Here is a 27,223-nt window from a genome sequence, read left to right as displayed (position 1 = left end):
TCCCAGGCTTCTATATCTATAATAGAAAAGGGGATTTTAACTAATATAGGAATCCTTTAATAATTTACTGCTTCCCTTAAAGGTGCTTGTATATTTCTTTTAGTTCGCTCCCGGGTCCTTAATGTTATAGGACCCTGTGGGGAGGGTGGTTCATCCTCTTTGCTGTCACTGCTTGGTAAAGGTAGGTGCAGGTTAGTTGTTATCGATTTCCCAGAGGGAGATGAAAGTGGAGCGGGGTTCGGGGATGGAGATGATGGTAACTCTGATTCTGTATCATTTGCTACCCCTCCCCCATCTCCCTTTTTAGGGAGTGACTTAAGTAGATCTGCCAGTTCTTGTTCTTGTGCTTCTACCTGATATACCCTGTCAGCATGGGGTACATCTCTGGTTTATTGAACATGCACTGCAACATGACTTAGGTTTTTCATTATTAACTTTGTTATCCTTTTCAAAAGCCAATACCAAGGGATCAGAGGGTGGTCTGATCCCACACTCTTTTTATCACTCAGGTTGATTTCGAAGAATGAAAAATAATTCAGCATAAACAATCTCTGGCCATTTTTGCTCATGTCTAAGAAAAGCATTAGTTGCAGTAATGTTTCATAATCCAGTGTACCAGAAGGCAGCCACTTCACATCCCTTTCCAGTTTATAAAGCGGCCACCATTGGGTGCATGACTTAATAAGCTCTCTCTTGGTCTCCGCACCGCTATGATTCACCATCTTTTTCCAGTGTGTCAAAACACATCCCAGGGGGCTACTCTTAGGAACCTCTTTGCTTTTTTTTGCCCCTATTTTTAAAGTTCACAAAAAGCTTGTTAATAAAATTCACAACACACTCCACCACTCAAAAAAAACCCCTTCTTTTTATTCAAATCTTAAAAGAATTCACACAGCACATAAAACTCACACCACACATTCAAATGCTTAAAACAATTTACTCAAAGCACTTATACCAACAATTTTAAAATTATAAAACCCACCGCAAGCCTTTTGCAACCTTGAGCAAATATTCTGCTGGGGTTTCGCAAGGCTCCGCTAAAATCTGGCGAGCTGGCGAGTCACAGCTTGTGCTGCCGCCTCGCTCACTCTGCCGAGCGGGGAGGGGGGGGGGGTTTAGCCCCTACCGCTTCCGCGCTACGCCTCTCTGCCTCGCTGCTAAGGTTAAAATTATTAGCCCTTCGTCTGCATGTTACCCTGCACCAAATTACCAAATTTAAACTCACTTACAATCAAACTTTTCAAGATATACTAAAGGCTTACAAAACAAAAATCCAAGGCTACAAACTCCAATCACTCCGCCGGTCGCCAAGGTGACGCCGGGCGTAACTTCAAACTAGCTCCACTCGCTCCTTTAAACACAAATTTAACAACTTTCAAACACACAATTACCACTCTTCATTAATGTCTTAATCAGATTTCACCGTCACCCTTTACACAACTCAAAACTCACACACACTACTTAATGCCTTTCTTACAACTCATGCACAAAGATCAAATTCCTCCGCTCTCTCAAACACAAAAATCCTTCCGCCAACTCCACTAAACGCAAACTCTTACAAGCTTTTCACACGAATACGCAGCTAATCCGCTTCAAATACACACGAATCAAAATACCAACTAACTAAACACACACACACAACGAGCTGCTAATTCACAGTTCCAAATAACCCTTTGGCATAACCCAGCCACCATACCCCTACAGCGCTTGCGCAGCCCAGGGAGTCCGTACTCTTTGACCCAAAGAGGTCCCTGTAGACCTCTGGCGCGTCTCTAACGCATGCTCACAGCACTCAAAGTTAGTCTCTGTTCACCACTCGTATCCCAAACTAAAAGCCAATGCTGATTTTAAGCCACCAACCGGACCGGAGCCGACAGCACTCCCGCCGCTACCGCCCGTACTCCTCCGGTGTGCAACCGCGCGGTCCTCCCTCCCCTCTACGGGAACGAACCAAGCCGGAGTTCTCACCGCCGTTAAAACCCCGCGACCACACACACACACACACACACACACACGCCGTACGGCCGCTCACGCTGTGCGCCCGGCTCTCCTCTACGAAAGACCAAGGCAGCGCCCCTGTGCCCCGTTCCCCTCCCTGGGAAACAGAGGCAGCTCTGCTCCCCTCACAGGAAACAGACCCTTTTTCCACGGACACTTACAACCAAACTTTCCCAGGCTTCCACTTCGCACAGGGCGTCCCGCTGTGTCTTACAAGCTGCCTTCCTTAAGGTACCCTTCAATTTTATAAAACATACCTTTGTCCGTGGTTCCGGAAGGTCCTGGTCTTTCCCCAGGGTGTCAGAGGATCAAGGAGCCCCCCTCCCTGAAAGTGCGGGGCGGGCGCCCGAGGGGGGCCCCCGGACCCCTGGCCCCACGGCGAGATAGAGCAGGGTCCCAACAGAGTCGCCAAAATGATTTACCAAAATATGAATATCGATCTAATATCGATATCCAACTGAGATGGACAAAAACTCTCTAACAGTTTAAAGTTAGAAAGTGCATGTTTTATTTGGCGCCAGGCACTGCGTGGGATAGCTCCCTAAGACGCAGGCCCCGATACAAGCAAACATGATACCTTTTATGTCCACATATTATGAATATCCAAAATACAAAATGCATATTCATAGTGTTGACACCTCCCATTCTCCGCTTCGTATGGAAATGAGCTTACATGCCATTAAGCATGCGTAGTGTGTGATCTGAATTGAGTCGGTGGTCTTGAATTGGGTCAGTGGTCCTAAGGAAGATGAAGTAACTCATCTTCCTCACTTTGACCTTTATGCCTTTCTGAGTTTTAACAATTCTAATTGCTTTAGTGACCTCTAAGTTTCTTCTTGCGTGACTTTTGGATGGGCTCTCACAAAGGGAGGAAATTGGTAATTGTCTTTATTCTATACACCAACTTATCAATGTTTCTGCTCATTATTCTAAGCACAGCTAAACAAACATGCAAATGACAGATCATCAGTTATTTGGTAATCAGTTACTAACATCTAAAACTCTATTTCAGGTCCAGCTCTCCTAACTATTTTGATTAACCCTTACTGGGCCCAAGCCTACAACTGAAATCCCAAGCCTATGACTAAAATCTTTATGTTTCCTCTAAATCCATGTTTCATTACACAATTCAACATTACAGGCTATTCTCACCCAAAAATCAAATCCTCTTGAGTTATACAACGTGTTTCCCTGTCCCTCTGCATTACCCACCAAGCGCACACAGGTCCTTGAACAAAAACAATCCCATAGGTGGGTTTGCCTTTGCTTGAGGCAGGACTGATCCAAACTGTCTTCCCTAACACATTTCTCATATGCACCACAGGGACCTTTTCCCCTTCTATGGTATATGAAGGTTTTGACTGGGCAGGGCCAGCTCAATTGGTGGAGCCTCCAGTGTTTACTAACCAGATGACCTTTGTTAAATGTAGATCCCAATGTTTGAAGGTCCCACTGCCCATTGCTTTCAATGTGGTTTTTACCAGTCCATTGTACCATTCAATTTTCCCAGAGGCTGGTGCATGATATGCCCACTCAGTCCTGAGCTCTCTGGCCCAGGTATCTGAGGCCATTTTCAAAATGAGTCCTGTTGTCTGACTCAATTCTTTCAGGGGTGCCATGTCACCACAGGACTTGCTTTTCAAAGCCCAAGATGGTGTTTCAGGCAGTTGTGTGAGGCACAGGGTATGTCTCCAGCCATTTAGTGGTTGTTTCCACCATTGTCAGCACTCAGCGCTTGCCTTGGAGGGTTTGTGGCAGTGTAATGTAATTGATCTGCCAGGCCTCCCCATATTTATATTTTGACCATCGTCGCCCATACCACAGAGGCTTTACCTGCTTGGCCTGCTTGACAACAGTGCGTTTCACAGCTATGGATAATCTGGGACATAGTGTTCATGGTAAAGTCCACCCCTCGATCAGGAGTCCATCTGTTAGTTGCATTTCTTCCCTGATGACCTGAAGTGTCATGGGCCCACTGAGCCAGAAATAATTCACCCTTATGTTGCCAGTCCAGATCCACATGAGACACTTTAATCTTGGCAGCTTGATCCAATTGTCCATTGCTGTGATGTTATTCAGTAGGCCCACTCTTGGGTATGTGTGCATCTACATGATGTACTTTTACAGCCAACTTCTCTACCTGGGTATTACTGCAACCCTAGGGTATATCACCATGTCCCGCCAGCCGTACGGAGGAGGAGAGAAGATCCAGCAGGCAGAAATTCTGCAGCAAGACTGATTTATTTAATTATTTTACAAACTCTTTTCTAGACTCCCCTCTTCATAGTCAAATTGGACAAGGATCAGCCCCGTTTGGGGGTGATTGGCTAAAATCCTAAAACATCCATTGTCAAAATATTTTTCTACTGTACTATAAACAAAACTTTTCAAGGGTGCAGGTGTTTGGTTGTTTACATAACTCTGCTACCTCTTCTGTGAGAGAGAAAAGTCTTTCACAGACTTAGAAAATAGCAAGAAAATTCTTGCTAGCAGCATTTTTGTATCCACAATTCCCCCTTCTTGTTTGATAAGATAACAACTCTACTATTAATCCTAAATAGAAATTTACATCAGTTATTATTTCTAAATATGTCCTTAGGGCTTTAACTATCTGACTCCATAACAAGAATTTTAAAGTTCAGTCTCTGCTTGTGGAAGGACCACCTGCCTGATGGTTGACATCCTGGTCATCATCAGAAGAGTCATTAGGCTGATGATCTACATTCTGGTCGCCATTTGGATGGTCTGCATTCTGGCCATCATTTGGAGGTTGCCTGTTCTGCCTCTGGTGCCGTAGGTCAGGGCGAACACATTTTGAAGGCAGCCACCGTACCCCAGTATCTGTGGAAACACAAGCATACCACGACCCCAAACGATAAGCTCATGCGGGCCTTCCCACTAGTTAGTGAGTAAATTCCGTACCCAGACTTTTGCCCGGGGCAGTTGCATCTCACCTGAAGACTACAATGAGAGAAAATGATTCAGAATAACAGGATTATTTGAATTTTGTGGTACTGTAAGGTGATTGATTGTATACAAAGCTTTTTCTAGTCGGCTTCAGTAACCAAATTCAAAGGTTCCTGTGAGAATCATTGAAAACCCATGGTAACAGCCCTTAATTCAACTAACTAAGCAGAGCCTGACTCAGATTGGTGTGTTAGTCAGCCACCACAAATGCGGTGTAGGATACTGTGCACCCTTACGCACCGTGACCCCTGCTACAAATTTGTCCTAATCCGTACCCCCCAAGCTGCCAATATGTCCCATCCCCAAAGGTTAAGGGAAGTGGTAGTAACATAAGGCGGAACTGTAGCTGTGTGCCCCTCTGAGTCCTTCACCATCACAGGCCGTTTGCTTAAACAGCTCTGTGTGGTTCCTCCTAATCCTGCGATGGCTGATCCCACTGGGGATAAAGGCCATGAGGGAGGCCACACAGAGAAGGAGATGATAGTTACATCAGCACCCGTATCAATCAACCCTCGAAGCTGAATCCGGGGTGGACGGGCGTTCGGCAGGATCAGGGTATGTGTCATCTGTGGCCTTTGGTCAGAGATGTCTGCAGTCCAGAAGGCCTGCGGAAGTCCCGTAGATCCACTTCCATTATCTTCATGAGTTGGTTGTTCTATCCTGGGGACACAAGACTTCAAAGGCACTAATTTAGCAAGGCAGGTCTTTTCAGGAATAGTTACAGGGGGTTTTTACGTGTAGACCTGTCTCGGTTTGAAAGACAGGTGTCTGCTAAGGGAGGCAGAAGCCTCCCTTGAAGTGGCAGATATAACCCCTTTCCCTCTGAGTTATTATGATTTTGAAATCAAGGGTCTTTAGGCAAAGATGTGGGAAATAGGAATAACAGTTCTTTACTATATATATATGTTGGGGTCCCTCCCCCCGCGCCATGTAGCCCTGAGGGAGGCACGGGGTTTCCCTGCCCCTGGTCAGCCTCGTTCCCCATTGGTTGGTTTGTGTTCCCCTGCGCGGGCAAAGCAGCTCGGGCCCCGACTGTAGGAGTCTCTCGGCAGAGCCCGGCCATGCGGCTGGGGAAATAAACATCTCTGAAACATCTAGCAAGAATCCATCCGTATATATTTCTTTTCCACGGGACTCCTGGTTGGATATAGGCGTGTTGCAGTATCCCCACTGTAACATATGGTGAAAGATTGCGAGCAGAACGATCCCCGTGACTGATTTGTGTGAGTAAACCCTGGAAACTTTGGATTCCTCTTCTTGGTTTTGTTTTGCTATTGCATATCTGGACTATGGAAGAATCGTGGGAAATGGGGCTCTCTGAGCCACAGAAAAAAATGTATCTAGAAGTAAAAGGGATCCTTGAACAACAAAACAAAAAAGTATTGGAACCGGGAGATCTTGAACACTTTTTTATCTGGCTTTTCAAAGAGTTCCCCTATATTTCTCGAGACTTACTTTTTGATATCAAACCTCCTGGATATTCTCAGGAGTGTTTCTGGAACGAGATCTGTGATAAGCTAAGGGATGGACTAGCGATAGAAGCTCTCCGTGGATCCTTTATAATCAGTGACGCTCTTCAGGAGCATCTGTATGATCCCATTACCCCTAAAGCAGAAGATCATACCTCTCCCGTGGCCGAGACCGCGTGGCGGCCACCCCAGGAGTGTATGACTGCAGCCGTGCCAGCGGAGGTGCCTGCGCTGGATGCGCCCGGCCCCCTCGGGAGCGCGCGCCTTACTGCGGACCCCATCCCTGTCTCGGGGTCCCTGGCCACGCGGCCGCGAGTGAGGGAGCGACGCCGCAGGCGCCGCGGGTGCCATGGGCCACGAGCAGCCAGGAAGCGGAGGTCAGCGTGGAAGCCCGCTCTGTGCATACGGCTCGGAGAGCCCTATGCAGGGAGAAGCGGCGGTTTCCACAGCAACACGAGAAGCCGCGCAGCGCAGCGCCGAGCCGAAACGGGGCCGCTCTCGAAGCAGCGTGGAGTTTGCAGAGCGGAACCGCTCACAGGCCACGGAGCCAGCGGCAATGGCAGCGCGGGGCCGTGCAGAGCCCAGACACGCACCGGAGCAGCGTCGTGCAGAGAGCGCAGAGCGGCCGCGGCGCGGGGGCCCGGCCGAGACGTCGGAGTCGGCGAGGCGGCAGCCACGCGGGACCGGCACCCACGACAGACACGCAAGCACGTGATAGGAGACGTTCTAGCAACGAAAGTCACAGGAACTGTGAAATGGTACAATGTAAAAAACAACTATGGATTTATAACACGAGATGATACAGGGGAAGATTTATTCATCCATAGAACTGCCATTAAAAGGAATAACCCTAAAAATTACCTGCAAAGTGTAGGAGATGGGGAAGTTGTTCAATTTGATATAGTGCAAGGAAAGAAGGGTTTACAAGCAGCGAATGTTACTGGGCCTGGAGGTATTCCCGTCAAAGGCAGCCGTTATGCACAAAATTATAAACAATATCCATTCCAGCAATTTCCCTACCCACAGCCTAATTTCCCCTTTTATCCTATACCCAATATGAACCCTTTCCTAAGTTTACCCTATCCCCAGTTTATTCCCAATCCGTTTTTTCATCCATGGTTTCCCTCACAAACCCCTGCCTTTGCCAATTGTTTCCCCTACAATTCCTCTCCGATGCCGATGGGGGGATGAAAAGGGGGAGGAAAGAAATTAAACCCTCTCCTGCCTCAGTTTCCCCACAGGCATGTCCAGAGAGTTCTGTCTCCCTTCTGTCAGCCCTGAGATGTTCCACAGAATTTGTTTGGACATTTAAAGACTCAGGAGGGTGGCTTGTTTTGTTTTGAAACTGTTCTTGTTATGTTTATCCAATTGTCTTCATTCTCCTTTTATTAAAATAAAACGGGTGAGATGTTGGGGTCCCTCCCCCCGCGCCATGTAGCCCTGAGGGAGGCACGGGGTTTCCCTGCCCCTGGTCAGCCTCGTTCCCCATTGGTTGGTTTGTGTTCCCCTGCGCGGGCAAAGCAGCTCGGGCCCCGACTGTAGGAGTCTCTCGGCAGAGCCCGGCCATGCGGCTGGGGAAATAAACATCTCTGAAACATCTAGCAAGAATCCGTCCGTATATATTTCTTTTCCACGGGACTCCTGGTTGGATATAGGCGTGTTGCAGTATCCCCACTGTAACATATATATATATATAGATATATAGATATATAACCAAACAAAACAACAACAACTATGACAGTAACAGCAAACACAAACCCAGTCCCAGCCTTCTCGGCTGTCAGGCTATTTCCCCTCGGGTGCAGTTCCGCTCGCAGCCGGCAGGGATCGCTGGCGGCTCCTGGTGAGCAGGGCAGGTGCGATGGTTCCCCCGCGGCTGCAGGGGCACTCCGGAGCGAGCTCGGGGAACACGCGGCTCTGGTGCCCTGGGATCCCGGGGAAGGGTGGAACAGAAGCTTCACAAACCGCTGGGCAGCCGATCCTGGACTCCCGGAACAGCAGGCTGGAATGGGTCCTCTGACTAAGGCTACCATTGCTGTTATCCGGTTTGCGCTATGGGTCGAGAAGGTGAGGAATTCATGGTTTCTAACTTCCTCCAGAATGTGGGCACGTGGATAAATGGCTATCACACACTAAGTGCATGTTTTTGGGGTTATGTTAAAAATGGTACCTTCTGTGAGGAAATGACATCAGAGGAAGTTTTCTCCCAATCCCTCAACCAGTTCTTTGGGCCCATCCCACCAATTTTCGAAGGGTTTAGATTCCCTCTGAGTACTAACCAACTGGTGCTGGTAGGCCTACTCTATTTAGCACTCAGGGATAAGTTGAGATTGGCTTGGATAACTACTTAGACACTGGCCCCAGAGACTAGAGATCCTACCCCAGAGCCGGATCCTGCCCCAGAACCTGACATGGCCCCAGGCACCAGAGATCCTACCCCAGAGCCTGACCCAGCCCCAGAGCCTGACACAGCCCCAGACACTAGAGACCCTGCCCCACAGCCTGATACCGCCCAACAGCCCACCTCAGAAATGGACTACCCGAACTGAGTGGGGGTACTGGTGAAGGGGTTCCAGCAGATGTGCCAGTACATATGCCAGGAGATGGGCCAGGTGCGCCAGGGGATATGCCAGGAGATGGGTCATGTGTGCCAGGAGATATGCCAATTGCTAAGGGAATACACCTCCTCAGCTAGTGAAAAACCCTCTCCCTGCCCCAAAGAGGATGAGTCCGATGGTGCAGCAGTGGAACCCACGGATGTTACAACCGTCCAGGTTTTAGGTGAACCACAAGGACAACCACAGCCAGCAGCAGTCGCCCCTGTGCAAAGGAGGAAGTATAAGACCAAATCAGTACGACCAGTTAATGATGATGGGGAACCAGGGCCCTCACAACCAGCAGGAGAGCCAGAGCCAGAAATCATCACTGAGTCCCTGTCGTACGACAGTCTCCATAGTATGTGAAAAGACTGTGCGAAGAGGGCATGAGCCTTATACAACCCGGCTGCTTCAGGTTTGGGACCTTATGGGCACAGGTGTGCAACTGGATAGTGGTGAGGCAAGGTATCTGGGATCATTGACCCAGGACCCAGGTGTGGACCAGATATTTGTGAGGGAGCCAGGGCCCCTTTCTCTCTGGGAGGGGCTCTTAATGAGTGTGAGAGAAAGGTTCGTTCACAAAGACAGAATGCAGGAGTACCATCATAGAATGCAGTGGAAGACACTTGAGGAAGGGATCCAGCAGCTAAGAGAGGTGGCAGTATTAGAGGTACTCTTTGGGAGGGATGGACAGCATGACAATGACCCTGATAAGATCAAGTGCACAGGACAGATGATGTGGAACCTGGCAAAGCTAGGGCCACCGCAATACACCACGTTCATTGCAACAATTGATGCTGACAATAACCGAGAAACAGTGGGCTCTGTTGCCAACCAGCTCAGGAATTATGACAGTATGGTCAGTGGTCCGCTGAAAGCTCATGTCTCTGCTGTGGTCCAGGACCTCAAAGAGGAGATGAAGGAGATGAGGGAGGAGATGAGGGAGGAGATGAGGAAGGTCAGTGTGGCACCAGTGCAAGTCACAGGCCCCCAAGTCAGAGCCCGTCGTCCCCCAGCTAGAGAGAGAGGGTACACCCCACCAGCTGAGCTGTGGTTTTTCCTGTGTGAGCATGGGGAAGACATGAGAAGGTGGGATGGGAAACCCACCTCTGTCCTGGCAGCGCGGGTGCGTGAACTCAAGGAGGGAGGCACTAACCGAGGGGGTTCCGCTAAGGTTAAAGTAGCCTCAGCCTACCATAACCGAGCTGCCAGGTATTACAAAAGGGAGGATGATATGTCGGATCCCCTTGAAGGTACCTCGAGCATGTACGCCCAGGGAAAGAATGATAACCAGAGCTAGAGGGTCCCTGCCTCTAGCCCGGAAGAGGCACAGGAGAACCGGGTTTTCTGGACAGTGTGGATTCAATGGCCTGGCACATCAGAGCCACAAAAATATGATGCGTTGGTTGATACTGGGGAACAGTGTACTTTAATGCCATTGGGACATGTGGGGGCAGAACCTGTATCCATCACTGGGGTGACCGGGGGATCACAGCAGTTGACCCTGTTAGAAGCTGAGGTGAGCCTGACTGGGAAGGAGTGGCAAAAGCATCCAATTGTGACTGGCCCAGAGGCCCCGTGTATTCTGGGCATAGACTTCCTCCAGAACGGCTATTACAAAGACCCAAAAGGACTCAGGAGGGCATTTGGGATTGCTGCTGTGGAGGCAGAGGGCATTAGGCAATTGAACACCCTGCCTGGACTATCAGAGAATCCCTCTGCAGTTGGGCTCCTGAAAGTGGAAGAGCAATGAGTGCCAATTGCCACCTCGACAATGCACCGCCAGCAGTGTCAGACAAATCGAGATGCTGTGATTCCCATTCACAAGATGATCCGTAAGCTGGAGAGCCAAGGGGTGGTCAGCAAGACCCACTCACCCTTCAACAGCCCCATCTGGCCTGTGCGTAAGTCTGACAGGGAATGGAGATTGACTGTGGACTATCGTGCCTTGAATGAAGTGACTCCACCGCTGAGCGCTGCTGTGCCAGACATGTTGGAGCTCCAGTACGAGCTGGAGTCCAAAGCAGCGAAGTGGTACACCACTACTGACATTGCTAATGCATTTTTCTCCATTCCTCTGGCAGCAGAGTGCAGGCCTCAGTTTGCCTTCACCTGGAAGGGTGTGCAGTATACCTGGAATCGACTGCCCCAGGGGTGGAAGCACAGTCCCACCATCTGCCGTGGACTGATCCAGGCTGCACTGGAAAAGGGTGAGGCCCCAGAACATCTGCAATACATCGACGACATCGTTGTGTGGGGGAACACGGCAACAGAAGTGTTTGAGAAAGGAGAGAGAATAATTCAAATTCTCCTGGAAGCTGGTTTCGCCATCAAGAAGAGCAAAGTCAAGAGACCTGCCTGAGAGATCCAGTTCCTGGGAGTAAAGTGGCAAGATGGACGACGTCAGATTCCCACTGAGGTCATCAGTAAGATCACAGCAACGTCTCCGCCGACCAACAAGAAGGAAACACAAGCTTTCCTAGGCGCCATAGGTTTCTGGAGAATGCACATTCTCGAGTACAGCCAGATCGTGTGTCCTCTTTACCTGGTTACCTGCAAGAAGAACGATTTCCACTGGGGCCCTGAACAGCAGCAAGCCTTGGCCCAGATCAAGCAGGAAATTGCTCACGCCGTAGCCCTTGGCCCAGTCAGGACGGGACCAGAGGTGAAGAACGTGCACTACTCTGCAGCTGGGAACAATGGTCTGTCCTGGAGCCTCTGGCAGAAAGTGCCTGGTGAGACTCGGGGCCGACCACTGGGATTCTGGAGCCGAAGCTACAGAGGGTCTGAAGCCAACTACACTCCCACAGAGAAAGAAATCTTGGCAGCGTATGAAGGAGTTCAAGCTGCCTCAGAAGTAATCGGCACAGAGGCACAACTCCTCCTGGCACCCGGACTACCAGTGCTGGGGCGGATGTTCAAAGGAAAGGTTCCTTCCACGCATCACGCCACTGACGCTACTTGGAGCAAATGGATCGCCCTCATCACACAGTACGCCCAAATTGGAAACCCAAGTCGCCCTGGGATCTTGGAAATAATTACGAATTGGCCAGAAGGTGAGACTTTTGGGTTATCGTCTGAAGAAGAAGAGGAGCAGGTGACATGTGCCAAAGAAGCCCCACCATGTAACGAGCTACCAGAGAGTGAAAGACAATACACCCTCTTCACTGATGGTTCTTGCTGAATTGTAGGCGCTAGCCAGAAATGGAAAGCTGCTGTATGGAGCCCCACATGACAAGTTGCACAGGCTACTGAAGGAGAAGGTGGATCGAGCCATCTTGCTGAACTCAAAGCTGTCCAATTAGCTCTGGACTTAGCTGAAAGAAGTGGCCAAAGCTCTACCTCTACACTGATTAATGGATGGTAGCCAATGCTCCGTGGGGTTGGCTGGAAAGGTGGAAGAAGGCCAACTGGCAGTGTAGAGGAAAACCAATCTGGGATGCTGATGAGTGGAAAGACATTGCCACATGGGTAGAGAAGCAACCCGTGAAAGTCTGCCATGTAGATGCTCATGTCCCCAGGAGTCGGGCTAATGAAGAACATCATAACAACAAACAGGTAGATCAGGCTGTGAAAAGAGAGGTTTCCCAGATAGACTTGGATTGGCAACATAAAGGAGAGTTGTTCCTAGCTCGATGGGCCCATGATGCCTCAGGCCATCAAGGCAGAGATGCCACCTATAAGTGGGCACGAGATCGAGGGGTGGATCTAACCATGGACAGTATCTCCTAGGTGATCCATGATTGTGAGACATGCGCTGCGATCAAACAGGCCAAGAGGGTGAAACCCCTGTGGTATGGTGGGTGGTGGTCCAAATACAAGTATGGGGAGGCCTGGCAGATTGATTACATCACACTGCCTCAAACCTGCCAAGGCAAGCGCTATGTGCTCACGATGGTGGAAGCCACCACAGGATGGCTGAAGACCTACCCAATGCCTCACGCTACTGCCTGGAACACCATCCTGGGACTTGAAAAGCAAGTCCTTTGGAGGCATGGTACCCCCGAGAGAATCGAGTCTGACAATGGGACTCATTTCAAGAACAGCCTTATAAACACCTGGGCTAGAGAACATGGCATTGAGTGGGTGTACCACATCCCTTACCATGCACCAGCAGCTGGGAATGTTGAGTGGTGTAATGAACTGCTTAAAACCACCTTGAAGGCACTGGGTGGGGGGACTTTCAAAAACTGGGAGGTGCATTTAGCAAGAGCCACCTGGTTAGTTAACACCCAAGGCTCCACCAGCCGAGCAGGCCCTGCCCAAACTGAACCCCTACAAACAACAGACGGGGATAAGGTTCCAGTGGTGCACATGAGAGGTATGCTTGGATAAACTGTTTAGGTTAATTCTGCCTTGAGCAAAGACAAACCCATCCATGGGGTTGTTTTTGCTCAGGGACCAGGTTGCACCTGGTGGGTGATGCAAAAGGATGGAGAGACCCGATGCATACCTCAAGGGGACCTTGTTTTAGGGTGAACAACCCATGGCTTTGTACTTGTATCAGTATCAGCATGTATATATGTATATAATTCGGGTGATGCATGTATTTATATGGTTAAAAAGGGTAAGTTTCATGTAACATGTTAGTATGGGAAAAAAATCGGGGTGGATAATGTTGGGGTTTTTTAGGAGTTCTAGTTTTTTTTTCTGTTAAAGGAATTTTCCCCCATACTGTTACTAAGAAGACAAATCGCTGGGTACTTAAGAAAACAAAGAGCTACCCACTGAAGGTGGGGTGCGCCTGGCTACTCTTTTGTTTCACCTTGGTGTGGGGTCAGTTGGGTCTCGGCGTCCAGAGAGAGAGGAAGCTGTTTTTCCTACGTCCGCTTTTCTTTCTGCTGGAGAAAACACTGGGATCCCAAGCCCACCTTTCCTGCCCCGCTCGGAGCTGGGCCATGGCCGCCCTGCCTAGCCCCTGCTTCGAGCCTTCACTACGTTATAGCCATGCTCGCCCTGCCTGCCTAGACCTCCGGGGGGGGGGTACCCCGTTTGGATACATCGTGTCTGCCACCCGGGATTTGTGCTCTTCCCTGCTGCTCCAGCCTGCTGCTTCAGCCTGCCGTTTCAGCCTGCCGTTCCCGAGGGTCCGGCCGGACACCGGGGCCAGCTGCCCAGGGGTTTGTGAAGCCTTTGTTCCATCCCTTTCCCGGGATCCCAGGGCACCAGTGCCGTGTGCTCCCTGAGCTCTCTCTGGAGCACCCCCTGCAGCCGTGGGGAAACCATCGCACCTGCCCTGCTCACCAGGAGCTGCCAACGCCCCTGCCGGCTGCAACCGGAACTGCACCCAAGGGGAAAGGGCCTGACAGCCGAGAAGGTTGGCACTGGGTTTGTGATTGTTTGCTGTTACTGCCATAGTTATTGTTGTTTGTTTGACTTGTTATATATATAATAGTAAAGAACTGTTATTCCTATTTCCCACATCTTTGCCTAAAAGCCCCCTTGATTTCAAAATTATAATAACTCGGAGGGAAGGGTGTTGCATCTGCCATTCCAAGGGAGGCTTCTGCCTTCCTTAGCAGACACCTGTCTTTCAAACCAAGTCAATACCTTTCTCCTTGGCGTTCCCTCTGCTTGGGCTCACTACTACATCATCCTTGAGAGAATACCTTCCCTTCACTCTTGACAGGAGTCGCCTCCAGAGGCTGAGAGTTTTTGTCTTACAAATCACCTGATCAATGCCCACATACCGGGCCAGGGATCCCAGTTGTTTGGCTTCACTGCCATCTAGTTCCATATAATGGGCTGTGAAATCCCAGCATCGGAGCAGCCGGGTCACCGGGGCTCACTCGACTGGTGGCTGAAATCTTTTTGCATTTCTCACATCTCACACAGGGATAGGGATCTATTAAGGTATCCTGCAGTGGTAGGGAGGAGAAGAGACATCCAGCAGGCAGGAATTGTGCAGCAAGATTGATTTATTTAATTATTTTACAAACTCTTTTATAGACTTTTTTCTTCATAGTCTAATTGGTCAAAGGATCAGCCACCCCTTGGGGTGATTGGCTAAAATCCTAAAACATCCATTGTCAAAATATTTTTCTACTGTACTATAAACAAAGCTTTGCAAGGTTGCAGGTGTTCATAGTTTATAGAACTCTGCTAATATGTTCCATGAGAGAGAAAAGTCTCTCACAGGACTGGAAAGAAGCAAGAAAAATTCTTGCTAGCAGCAATATTGTATCCATGGGGATCGAGTGATTATCCCTTGCCCTGCCTCTTCCTCCTGTTGTGAGGGCCCTACTTCCTCTTCATCCCTCACTATGCAAACTGATTTGATCTTGGATTTCTTCTTCTGTATAGGGGCGACTGCTAGCAGCATGGGCTGTTCCTTTGGTTCAGCTGCAGTTTGAGTGGACACGGTGCCAGTTGCTCTGCTTTCTTCCTCCTCCCCCTGAGGTTGCTGTCTATTGATGAGCAGTGTCCAATAAATAGTAGCCAGGGCCCAGCACACTGCAATAAGTTGTTCCTCTCTGGAGTTGCCACAGCATTGTCCTTGCAAGATATTCTGTCACTTTATCAGGGTCCTGTAGTTGTTCAGGGGTGAACTCACAAACCATTGGAGCAGAAAAGTCCTCCAAAAACTGGCCCATTTACTCCCACATTCCATGCCACTCATGACTGTCTACCCTTGAGGCAGATCTCTGAATAACTTCCCCAGAAATCTCTGTCCTTACTCTAAACATGTTGTGGACCGCAATGAGGAGACCTGGCAGACTTAGCAGCAAGAAGAGGCTTTCCTTAACATCCAAAGGAAATTCAAAATTCTCAAAAGCTGTTGAAACAGGCCTGAAGGAGGAAAAGGGGGTGAAAAGCTGGGGAAAACCATCCTCCTCTCTTTCCCCCACAGGCTGAGTATGATTATTAATGGACTCCCAAAGGTAGCACCCAAGGCCATGGCAGGAGAGCAGCACTAAAGACACATCCTAAATGACCCTAATTTCCCTTGATGTTATCATGTCATAAACTGATATCCCATGGTACACCAACAGAGCAATCCTGATCCCTCTCCTTGCTCTGAAAAATATAATTGCGAGGAGCACATACGGAAATATATACAGCATATACAGTGTACCACACCCACATGAACAGACCAAACAATATTGTGACCAGTGGCTCCGTACCTAATACAGCAAGTGCTTAGATCAAATTTGTTTCCAACCTGCTCTGGGCAGATCTGTTGTTAACCCTTCTTGCCTCATGTTGAGCACCAGTTAAGGCTGTTGTGGTTTAAGAAGGGTACTCCCTAATTTAGTACTCCCACTAAAAAGTCCATGAGCTGCTCCCTCCCCCCCTCTGATGGGAGGCAAGAAAGGCAGAGATCATGAGTTGAGATAAGAACAATTTACTGGAAACAGTAATGAGATAAGAAACAGGAACAGCAACAATATTAATAACAATAATGTACCAAAGAGAGAGTGATTCACATGCAAAAATGCTCACCATGAACCTGGGCAACAATAAACAAAGGGGCAGTCGGCTTTCCCCCTCCTGCCATGTTGAAGCCAGAGAGTCCCTTACCCCCTGCAATGACTTGAGGTCCTATAGAATAACAACCCAGCTATGCCCACACATCTCCAGCCTCTGCCCCCTCACAACTACTGAAAAAAATTAACTCTGTCCTGGCCGGAATCAGGACACCAGTATAAAGTAGACTTGAAAGATGTTTCTCTAGGAACTGGAACCAAATCTGTGAGCAGACTGCTAACTGAACAAATGCTACCTGCTACCCAGGCATAGAGATTTCTTACCTATGTTGTATCTCAGACTCATTATTTTCGGTTCTGTTTTGTCTCTGACAATGCTACAAACATTTTCAATTAGGGACTTGGCTTCAGAGTATTAATACAGTGGGGGTTTCCATTTTGCAGGGGATTTTTAGCCCTGCCTCTTATATAATTTAATAATAAGTCATTGCAAGATTAATGTTTGGGGTTCCTCTATGAGAGCTCACTAGGATGTTTGGAATAGGATTCTTTTAAAAATCAAGGTGACCATACTACTTGAAGAATGTTAAATGTTGTTTACTTCTGGAGGGCTTTCCAACTGCCTAAGATCCGTTCAGAAACATTTAGTCTATTGACTAGCCATGTTGAACAGGTTTATTTGATTTTCTTATAGTTTCCTTTTTATATTTTGCTTTTTCTGTGAGAGTACTTTTATGAAAAATAATTGTAGTGGTTTGGTCTAAAATACTCATTACTGTTTATCTTCTGTGAGATAAGAATTAGGAGAAATGCAAAGCAGGCACCAAACTTGAAAGAATATAAAGAAGTTTATTAACAGACCTAAAAGAAGGGAAAAAAAATTATACCACCTTCAGAACTCTCCTCCTCCCCCCACCTTCCTCCCTTCTCCCACTGACAATGGAAGAAGACAACCCTTAAGATGTTCAGTCTGTTTACCACTTCCATAATAACCTTGTTCAGTCCATTTAGAAAGAGAAGTCTCTTCTTGCTCGTGCTATGAAAACAGTATCACACCGAGACAGCCACCCACTTCCAAATATTGTTCAGTCCATTTAGGAAGAGGAGTCTCTCTGTTTGCAATGTGAGTCCCTTCCCCCGACTTGCAGCTTTTCCCGCAACTGCTTTCGAGGGTCCACTCTTGAAGTTTTTTGGGGTACAATTTTAAGGTTGAGCAGTACAGTAACAAAAAACAGAGGCCCTTCTCCTTCCCTGGGAGCAAAGGGCCTTCCTCATCTTCATCGTTAGGACTATCTCTGGGAGCATGTCTAGGAACTGAGGTTTTCTCCTTTCCCATTTGGAGCAAAAGTCCTCATCTGGTCCATCTCTAGGGACTGAGGTTTTCTCCTTTCCCGTTTGGAGCAAAAGTCCTCATCTGGTCCATCTCTCCCTGTCCAAACTTCTCATGAAATTACAGCTGCGTCAGCATCTGCATATCTCAGCGCAGGTGCTTTTGCTTATGAGTTGAACACTCCACCCCCCATATCTTCATGAAATTACAACAGGATACTCTGATATATCATAGCTTCACAACAGACTTTCAGCTTTAAGCATCTCCTCTTTCTCTTCCCTCAGGTTTTCAGCTCTTCACAGCAATAAAAGGGTTAATCTCACCTCGGCCTTGCAGCTTTGCAGCTGGAATGTTGAATTTTTCTTATTGCAGTGGAGAGGGGGGAGAGCCAAGCCGGTCTGGCTGCCCACGGCAAAGCAGTGGGGGGGGTTCCACGGGTGGAACAGGTCCATCGACTCCAGGATGGCCATGGCCCGGCCTGGCCCGGCCCAAGCAGGGCCTGGCCGGGCCCGCTGGCCCCCACACGTGGCCCGCAGCCACCTGTCCCAGCACCGGAAACGAGAGAGAGAGCTGGGGGGGAGTTTGTCTATTCTTAAGTGTGTATCACAGAGGCGGTCACAACTTTAAGTGGCTTAAAGAATTGTCCATATTCAAACAGGCCAGCTGATAGGTTCTATCAGGTCCCAGAGGAAGCTGTAAGCACCCCTTAGCAAGGACATCCCTTCTGGGACTATGCTTGCTAACCTATGACAATAATGAATGTCAGTCAGAAGTCAGTCAAAGTATAACATGGTTGTTATTGGTTAAGAAGGCAAGACGAAATACAATTGCTTTTCAAGGTTTAGTTGTTTTAATGAAGGCATGAATTGTTGGGAAATAGAATTATTGGGATCAATAAAAGAACTGTACAAGCAATAGGCCTAGAAGCAAAAGGCCTGTGTGTGAGAAACTACTCTCCATGGGAAAGTCCCTGTGTGAAAAATAACAAGCAGGGCTGGGAACAAAGAGGGAGTTTTTGAAATGGTGCAGCTGTCCTGATAAGCTGTGCTAACTGGCAGAGAAGCGAGATGAACACTGAATTCTTTTAATCATAACATAACTAGTAGAAGCTTGCCAATGTAATCTAATTATGTAGAAGCATGTTGGGGTTTCAGTTTAGTCCTAGTTTTTTTCTGTTAAAGGAATTTTTTCCCATAGCATGTTGCTAGGAGATAAATAGCCATACTTAAGAAAGACAAAAGGGCCCGGCCAGGCTTTTGTTCTCACCTGGCGGGCAGTTCAGTTCGCTCTCAGCGTCTGGAGAGAGAAGGTGCAGAGAAAGGAGCTGCTGGTTCCCGTTTTCGGCGTCTTTCCTTCTGCTGGGAACAACACCGGGGATCCCAAAGCTGCTTTTCCCTGCCCTGCTGGAGGCTGGGCTGTGGCCGCCCGCCCCGCTGCTGTTTCGAGCCTTCGCTACGCTGTAGCCGTGCTTACCCTGCCTGCCTGGAGCCCCGGGGGGTTCCCCTTTTGGATACATCTCGTCTGCCACCCGGGATTTGTGTTTGTGCCTGCCGCTCCAGCCTACCAGTCCAGCCTGCTGTTTCCGAGACTCCGGGACCAGCTGCCCACCGGTTTGTGAAGCTCCTTTGTTCCATCCTTCCCCGGGATCCCAGGGCATCAGAGCAGCCGCGTGCTTCCCGAGCTCGCTCCGGAGCGCCCCCTGCAGCCGCGGGGGAACCATCGCACCTGCCCTGCTCACCGGGAGCCGCCAGCGATCCCTGCCGGCTGCGAGCGGAACTGCACCCGAGGGGAAATAGCCTGACAGCCGAGAAGGCTGGGACTGGGTTTGTGTTTGCTGTTACTGTCATAGTTGTTGTTGTTTTGTTTGACTAGTTATATATATATATATATATATATATATATATATATATAGTAAAGAACTGTTATTCCTATTTTCCCACATCTTTGCCTGAAGACCCTTGATTTCAAAATTATAATAACTCAGAGGGAAAGGGGTTACATCTGCCACTCCAAGGGAGGCTTCTGCCTTCCTTAGCAGACACCTGTCTTTCAAACCGAGACAAAGCAGAAATGCTCTTTGATAGGTTTTAAGCCACTTAAGGGTTAACAAGCTGGTATACTATATAAGTGCCTCTGGATTGCTAATAAACGGAGTCTTGCTCTTATCAACCATATTGGCTGGACTGCTTCTCTCTCCCCCCGCCGGGGGCCCGGGCTTCTCGTCTTGTTACGCTTCTAACAGGTATGATTTAGCAATCAGCTGAACTATGTGTCTGTTCACTGTGCCCTGGGCCAGAAGCACATTTTGTGTAGCTGTCATGAGTTGGATGAGAGAGCAGAGCCACTCAAGAAATAATTTTTGACTGTGTGGAAAGGATTGCTAGTTTGACATGTGAAAGGTAGCAGTAATATGTCCAAGAAGGAAGGATACTGCTCCTTTCAGTGCCTGCACAAATGTGGACTGAATTAGCATAATGTTTTGTTGCATTCTCAGCATATCAGCAATGGATTGTTTCAATAACATGTTTCTAGATTGTATATAGCAAAACATATTGAGCAAGTAGATTATTATAATAAATGTAAGCAAAATAGCTATTCCTTAAATTATTAAAAAAATAGTTCACTATTCAATTACCTAACTATATAATATTAACTTCTGTTTAGTTCAAGGAAGAAATCTCTAAGCATTTCAAGTCCCACACTGATCAACTTGTTTTGATATTTGCTGGAAAAATTTTAAAGGATCAAGATACTTTGATTCAGCATGGGATTCATGATGGACTTACTGTTCACCTGGTCATCAAAATGCAAAACAGGTAACCTGACTGATGAGCAATCTTATTTTTACCTCAAAGTAGTACAAATATTCTTAATTCCTAGTGTGATAGCTTTCTGTTGGGCAAACCTAGGTTTGACTAAAATGTATTCAAAAGCTGTACAAATACTCCTGCTATTAAACATGAGAAGCAACCCCAAAATGTGTAAGGTTGTGTCCCTAGATATCATACATACACTTTTTGAAAGTTAATATTATCTTCTAAACTGAGCCATTACTATTAAATCACTTGAATTGGTGTCTTAGTTGCAGTTGGTGCAGAATAACAGTCAATAAAATCCAAATAGTCCTTGATCTGTTTCACTGTGTGGTAGCACCCGTGCTTATGCTTCTGCAATAGGCAGGTGTGGTGAGCATATGAATTGGGCAAGCAGCCTTTAGTGCTTGTGGTAGTTTATGATGGCGTTAACTTTGTGTAACTACATTGTTACCATGCTTTTACAGTCTTAAAGAATATTAAATTTCTGATACTAGTCTTGTGATGAAATAAAACTAAGTTAATTTGATGTTCAGTGGGGTGACCTACTAACAGTATGGTATGGAATAGATCCTGTATTATAGATTTTGGTAGCCTTCTCTCCTTTAAGGATAGTAAAAAAAGATGGTAACAGAGTGATGCCCATCCATTTTCTTACTCTTAAAAATTACTGTTCTGAAGAAGTGATGAGATTATAGATATCTGAGAATCACAGTATGATAGAGGTCGAAAGGGACTCTTGGGATCATCTGGTCCAACACCTCTGCTCAAGCAGGGCCACATAGAGCCAGTTGCCCTGGAACATGTCCAGATGGCTTTTGAACATGTCCAAGGAGGGAGACTCCACAAGCTCCCTAGGCAACCTGTTTCAGTGCTTGGTCACCCTCAGTAGAAAAAAGTCTTTCCTGTTGTTCAGACAGAACCTCCTGTGTTTTAGTTTGTACCCATTGCTTCCAGTCCTGTCACTGGGAACCACTGAAAAGAGCATGGCTCCATCTTTGCATCTTCCCTTCAGGTACTTATATACATTGATGAGATCTCCCCTGAGCCTTCTCTTTTCCAGGCTGAACATTCCCAGCTCTCTTAGCCTTTCCTCATAGGAGAGATGTTCCAGTCCTTTCATCATCTTTGTGGCTCCTCATTGGACTCCCTTCAGTATGTCCATGTCTTGCTTGTACTGGGTAGCCAAGAACTGTTGGGGTGACCCAGCCCACTGTAGGGCTGGGGCAGCGTGCCAATCAATCCCAGCCCCTCCCCTGGATCGAGTTCCCCGAAGTCAGACTCAGGGGGCTGCTCAGAAGCCTAAGCTGCACCCCCTGGGCGGGGCCCAGGTACAAGCCGCCTCCCCCGGTTCGGGAAAATTCTCGGTTACTCGGTCGTTCATTGGTTCTAACTCCCGCCTCTCGGTTTACCCCAGTGGTTCTTGTTACATTGTATCCTCCCCCTGGCTTGTAACTCATTGGTTGTTTTCCCCTTTCACCAGAGTTTTCAAATTCCCTATAAAACTGAGGACAAGGCTCCGAGGAGCCATCCCATCCCATCAATCCAACCTCATCATCGTCCCATCGCATTAAACCTGTTAGAAGCCAGACCTGAACAGCCTCTCTCTTCCTTTGTCTCCGAGCTAACGTGAGCCGATCCCGTCGGCTCCTGCCGTGTTTCCTCTGCCAAGAAGCCAGCCAGCTAGCTAGCCCAGCAAGTAGCTCTTTTCCTGATCCCGAAGTCGCTTCTGCGACGGGCAGAAGTAACGCAGTTGGACTGTCTCTGACCTGGGGCACACCAGAGCTCGTGCCTCGAGCACCAAACGCTGTGTTAAAGAACTAGTCACAGGACTCCAAGTGTGGCCTCACCAGTGCTGAGCAGAGGGAAAGGATCACCTCCCTTGACCTGCTGACAACATCTCTCCTAATGCAGTCCAGGATACCATTTGCCTTCTTTGCAGCAAAGGCACATTGCTGGCTCATGTTCAACCTGGTGTCCACCAAGACCCAGTGCCTTTTCTGCCAAGCTGCTTTACAGCTGGGTGGTCCCCATCCTATACTGGTGCCTGGGGGTTGTTCCTTCCCAGGTGCAGGACTTTGCATCACTTTCCCTTGTTGAACATCATGAAGTTCCTGTCATCCCATTTCTGCAGCCTATTGAGTTTCCTCTGGATGGCAGCATGACCCTCTGGTATATCAGCTACTTCTCCCAGTTCTGAGTCGCCCACAAGCTTCCTGAGGGTTCACTCTGCCCCATCATCCAGATCATTAATGATGTTAAACAGGACCAAGCCCAGTAATGATGCCTGGGGTGTATTGCTAGTCACTGTCCTCCAACTAGATTTTGATCCACTGATCACCACCCTCTGGATCTGGTCACTCAGCCAGTTTTCCATTCTCCTAATTCTGCCCCTATTTCTTCATCTTCTCTATGAGGATGCTATGGGAGACACTGTTGAAAGTCTTCATGAAGTCCACGTAGAAATTATCCACTGTTCTCTCCTCATCTACCAAGCCAGTCATTTCATCATAGAAGTTTCTCAAGTTGGTCAAGCATGACTTCCCTTTGGTGAATCCATGCTAACTATTCCTGATGGTTTTCTTGTCCTTCATCTGTCTGGAATTGTTTTCCAAGATTAGCTGCTCCATCACCTTCCTGGGCATCAAGGTGAGGCTGGCTGGCCAGTAGTTTTCTGGGTCCTCCTCCTTGCCCTTCTTGAAGATAGGAGTGATATTTGCTTTTGTCCAGTCTTCGGACACTTCTCCCAGTCACTATGATCGATCAAATATCAAGAGTGGCCTTGCAATGACATCTGCCATCTCCCTCAGCACTCATGGGTGAATTCCCTCAGGGCCCATGGACTTATGTATGTCCAGTTTGCTTAAGTATTCCCTGATCTGATCCTCTTCAACCAAGGGTACATCTTCCTTGCTCCAGCCTTTTGCCCTGGTCTCAGGGGTCTGGTATTCTAGAAAGCCAGTCTTGCTAGTAAAGACTGAGGCAAAGGCAGCAAACAGTACCTCAGCCTTTTCTGTGTCCTGGTGTCCTGTGTAACCAGGTCCCCTGTCTCATTAAGTAGCAGTTGCATGTTTTCCCTAGTCTTCTTTTTATCACCTATGTACTTATAGAAGCCCTTCTTGTTATCTTTGAAATCCCTTGCCAAATTCAATTCCATTTGGGCTTTATCTTTCACAACTGTATCAAAGAAAGAGAGACTCAGACAATATCTTTGTATTCTTCCCAGGTTGCCCATCCTTGCTTCCACCTCTGTATACTTTCTGAGTTTGGCCAGGAAGGCATCTAGAGTTTGGGGGGGGGGGGGGGGGGTTAGAAATAATAAAAAATGTAAATTAGGATTTTCAAGTATGATACTGTTCTTGTATTAAATGTCATTACTATATTAAATGCCAGACCTTATGTACTGGATCTGGTTCAAATGTAGTTTTACTTTCATCATAGCAGCCTATATAGTGAGGTGTTTGGGATTCTTGACCTATAAGTGTTGATAACACTGATGTTTTAACTATTGCTGAACAGTGCTTGTACAGCATCAAGGCCAGTAAGTAGGCTAGTGTTGGGAAGGGGACACATCTGGGACTGTTGAACCGAGCTGACCATAGATATTGCATGCCATATAATGTCATGCTAAGCAATAAAACCAAGGGGAAACTTTTCTGAAGTATCTGTTGCTTGGAGACTGGCTTGACAGTGGTCTGCTGGTGGGAGGTGGTAAGTTATTGTCTTTGCATCACTTTTCTGGTTTTGTTGGGGGTGGTTTTTTCTTTGCTTATTAAACTGTTTTTATCTCAACCCATGAGTTTTTCTCACTTTTGCCCTTCTGATTCTCTCCCCCATCATGCCTGGGGTGAGGCTAAAATGTTGTAACTGGGTGGGGATTTAACTGGCTGGGGTCAACCTACTGCACCTTGTTCAACTTGTAATTTTTTAAACTTGCTTTTTATAGATCACAAGACCATCCAGGTCAACAAACACACACCACTGGCAGTATTACTACCACATCAATATCGAGCAGTAATACCTCAGCACCAACTTCAACAAATATCAATTCTTTTGCCTTGGGTAAGAATATTTGTCAGATAACATGGTGGCTTATCTTGGTTTCAGTTAAGTATTTCTGGAGCTTTATTCTAATGTAAATGGGACTTAAAAAATTATAAAATTACTGATTGCAAAAATCTGTGGTGTTGGTTGGAATAAGTTTTTGATCAGTAAGTTATCAGAGGTAAGTTGTTTCCTTAATTTTTATGTACAGAACTTGGGGCTTGTGCTGTTTCATCTTCAGTAATAAGGTGCCACTGATCTCATATTCTGGCACTATAGGTAATTAAACTCCTTCCAGTCTCCTCCTTCTCCCTAACAGTGCATTTGAATTGGCCTGAAGAGAGTACTGAAGTTGGAACCATAGCATCATGACTTGGAACAGAAGTAACAAAGTTATTCCTACCCTACAAACCAGTATTTCTCAGGTTCTGAGTCTGACTGCATTATCAATCTTCTCTTTTAGGAATAGAGACAGAAGGCTATTGTTTTGAAAACATCTCTTTTCATAGTTGCTGCATTTTGTTATTCATGCTCTTTGTTTGCTTTCTTTTTAAAAAACAAAACAATGAAACAATGGAAAACTGTTAGGCAATTGCTTTTTTTATTTGTAAACAGTTCTCCAGATTGACTAGTACCTTCTAAAAATGTGAAACTTTTGTTTGCTGAACTCTGCAAAGGAGAATTTAAAGCTGTACTAGTTTGAAAACAAACCAGTGAGAGGCACCAAGTCAGAATAACAATTTAATGGAAATTAAAGAAAAGGAACAGAAAGTAAAAGAAAACACTGACAGAGTCAAGATACAACCTGAGTCCCTATTAGGCAGGGTAGTGGTAGCAGTCTGGTGGAATGGTGGCTGCAGTCCTCTGAAGTGCTGATCCTGTAGTAGAAGGGGTCTGCTCTTCCTCAGAAAGTCCAGTGGTGGCTGTGTAGCTCCTATCCTCTGGAAATCCAGTGGAGCCAGTGTCTTTCGTGCTCAGAGTCCCAGTTATATCCACGATGGGATGCTTGGTTCCTCCCTCTGGGTGGAGCATCTCACAATGGAGTAATGAGTCATGAGGCCAAGTGTTGATTAGGCTCGTTAACAGAAGATAGTCTGGAGGGAGTTATTTCTGAGTCATGCAGCAGGACAATGATGGGCCATTAACAGAAAGATAGTCTGGGGGGAGGAGGTAAGGAAACACTGCCCCACCTGATTTCAACAGCTCATGAGGATGGTAATAGAATACACCTCAACCCAGGACATTATCCACCCCTTATTCTGTTACCATCTACATCATCCCAAATCAATACCTTCTTAAACTCTAAACACACATACATATATATATATATATATATATACAATGAAACCCTACACACCATTCTCACCTAAGATTAGGTCTCCCTGTGGTACACAACGGGTTTCCCCATCTTTTTGCATTACCCACCAAGTGCAACCAGGTCCTTGAGCAAAGACAATCCCACGGATGGGTTTGCCTTTGCCTGAGGTAGGATTAATCCAAACAGTCTTTCCTAAAATACCTCTCAGGTGTACCACAGGGACTCCATCTCCATCCACTGTGTGCAAGGGTTCAGACTCGGCAGGACCAGCTCGATTGATGGACCCTCGGGTATTGACCATCCAGGTAGCCTTCGCTAAGTTCACTTCCCAATTTTTGAAGGTCCCCCCACCAAGTGCCTTTAGGGTGGTTTTAAGTAGTCCATTGCACCGTTCAACTTTTCCGGCAGCTGGTGCATGATAAGGAATGTGATATATCCATTCGATACCGTGTTCTCTGGCCCAGGTTTTGATGAGGCTGTTCTTAAAACGAGTCCCGTTGTCTGACTCGATCCTGTCGGGGGTGCCATGTCTCCACAGGACTTGCTTTTCCAGGCCCAAGATGGTGTTCCGGGCTGTAGCATGAGGCACAGGGTAGGTCTCCAGCCATCCAGTGGTTGCTTCAACCATGGTCAACACATAGCGCTTGCCTTGGCGGGTTTGGGGAAGGGTGATGTAATCAACTTGCCAGGCTTCCCCATACCTGTACTTTGACCATTGTCCACCGTACCACAGAGGCTTCACCCGCTTGGCCTGTTTGATTGCAGCACAGGTCTCACAACTGTGGATGACCTGTGAGATGCTGTCCATGGTAAGGTCCACCCCGCGGTCACGGGCCCATCGGTATGTTGCATCTCTGCCCTGATGACCAGAGGCATCATGGGCCCAACGAGCTAGGAATAGTTCTCCCTTGTGCTGCCAGTCCAGATCCACCTGTGATACTTTCACCTTGGCAGCTCGGTCCACCTGCTCATTGTTGCGATGTTCTTCATTAGCCCGACTCTTGGGTACGTGCGCATCCACGTGTCGAACCTTCACGGTCAGCTTCTCTACTCGGGCGGCGATGTCCTGCCAAATCTCAGCGGCCCAGATGGGTTTCCCTCTGCGCTGCCAGTTGGCTTTTCTCCAGCGAACCAGCCATCCCCACAGAGCATTAGCTACCATCCACGAGTCGGTGTAGAGATAGAGCCTCGGCCACTTCTCTCGTTCAGCAATATCCAAAGCCAGATGGACGGCTTTAAGCTCTGCAACCTGACTCGATC

The 27,223-nt window shown here is 47.6% G+C and overlaps 1 protein-coding gene across 3 annotated transcripts in view; it reads left to right on the top strand.

The window, feature by feature from the left end:
- LOC138102688 (ubiquilin-1-like) overlaps nt 1-27,223 on the top strand; it is an 85,109-nt gene that overhangs the window by 10,342 nt on the left and 47,544 nt on the right. For all 3 annotated transcript variants that reach the window (XM_069000407.1, XM_069000408.1, XM_069000406.1), the window contains exons 2-3: nt 20,453-20,604; nt 24,548-24,663. In XM_069000407.1, the coding sequence (XP_068856508.1) occupies nt 20,453-20,604; nt 24,548-24,663 (268 nt within the window). The remainder of the gene's footprint in view (nt 1-20,452; nt 20,605-24,547; nt 24,664-27,223) is intronic.

This window comes from Aphelocoma coerulescens (genome assembly GCF_041296385.1).
Source record: "Aphelocoma coerulescens isolate FSJ_1873_10779 chromosome W unlocalized genomic scaffold, UR_Acoe_1.0 ChrW_unloc_scaf_1, whole genome shotgun sequence".
Lineage (NCBI taxonomy): Eukaryota > Metazoa > Chordata > Aves > Passeriformes > Corvidae > Aphelocoma > Aphelocoma coerulescens.
The sequence above is the reverse complement of the archived record's forward strand: the minus strand, read 5'-3'. Positions and strand labels throughout refer to the sequence as shown.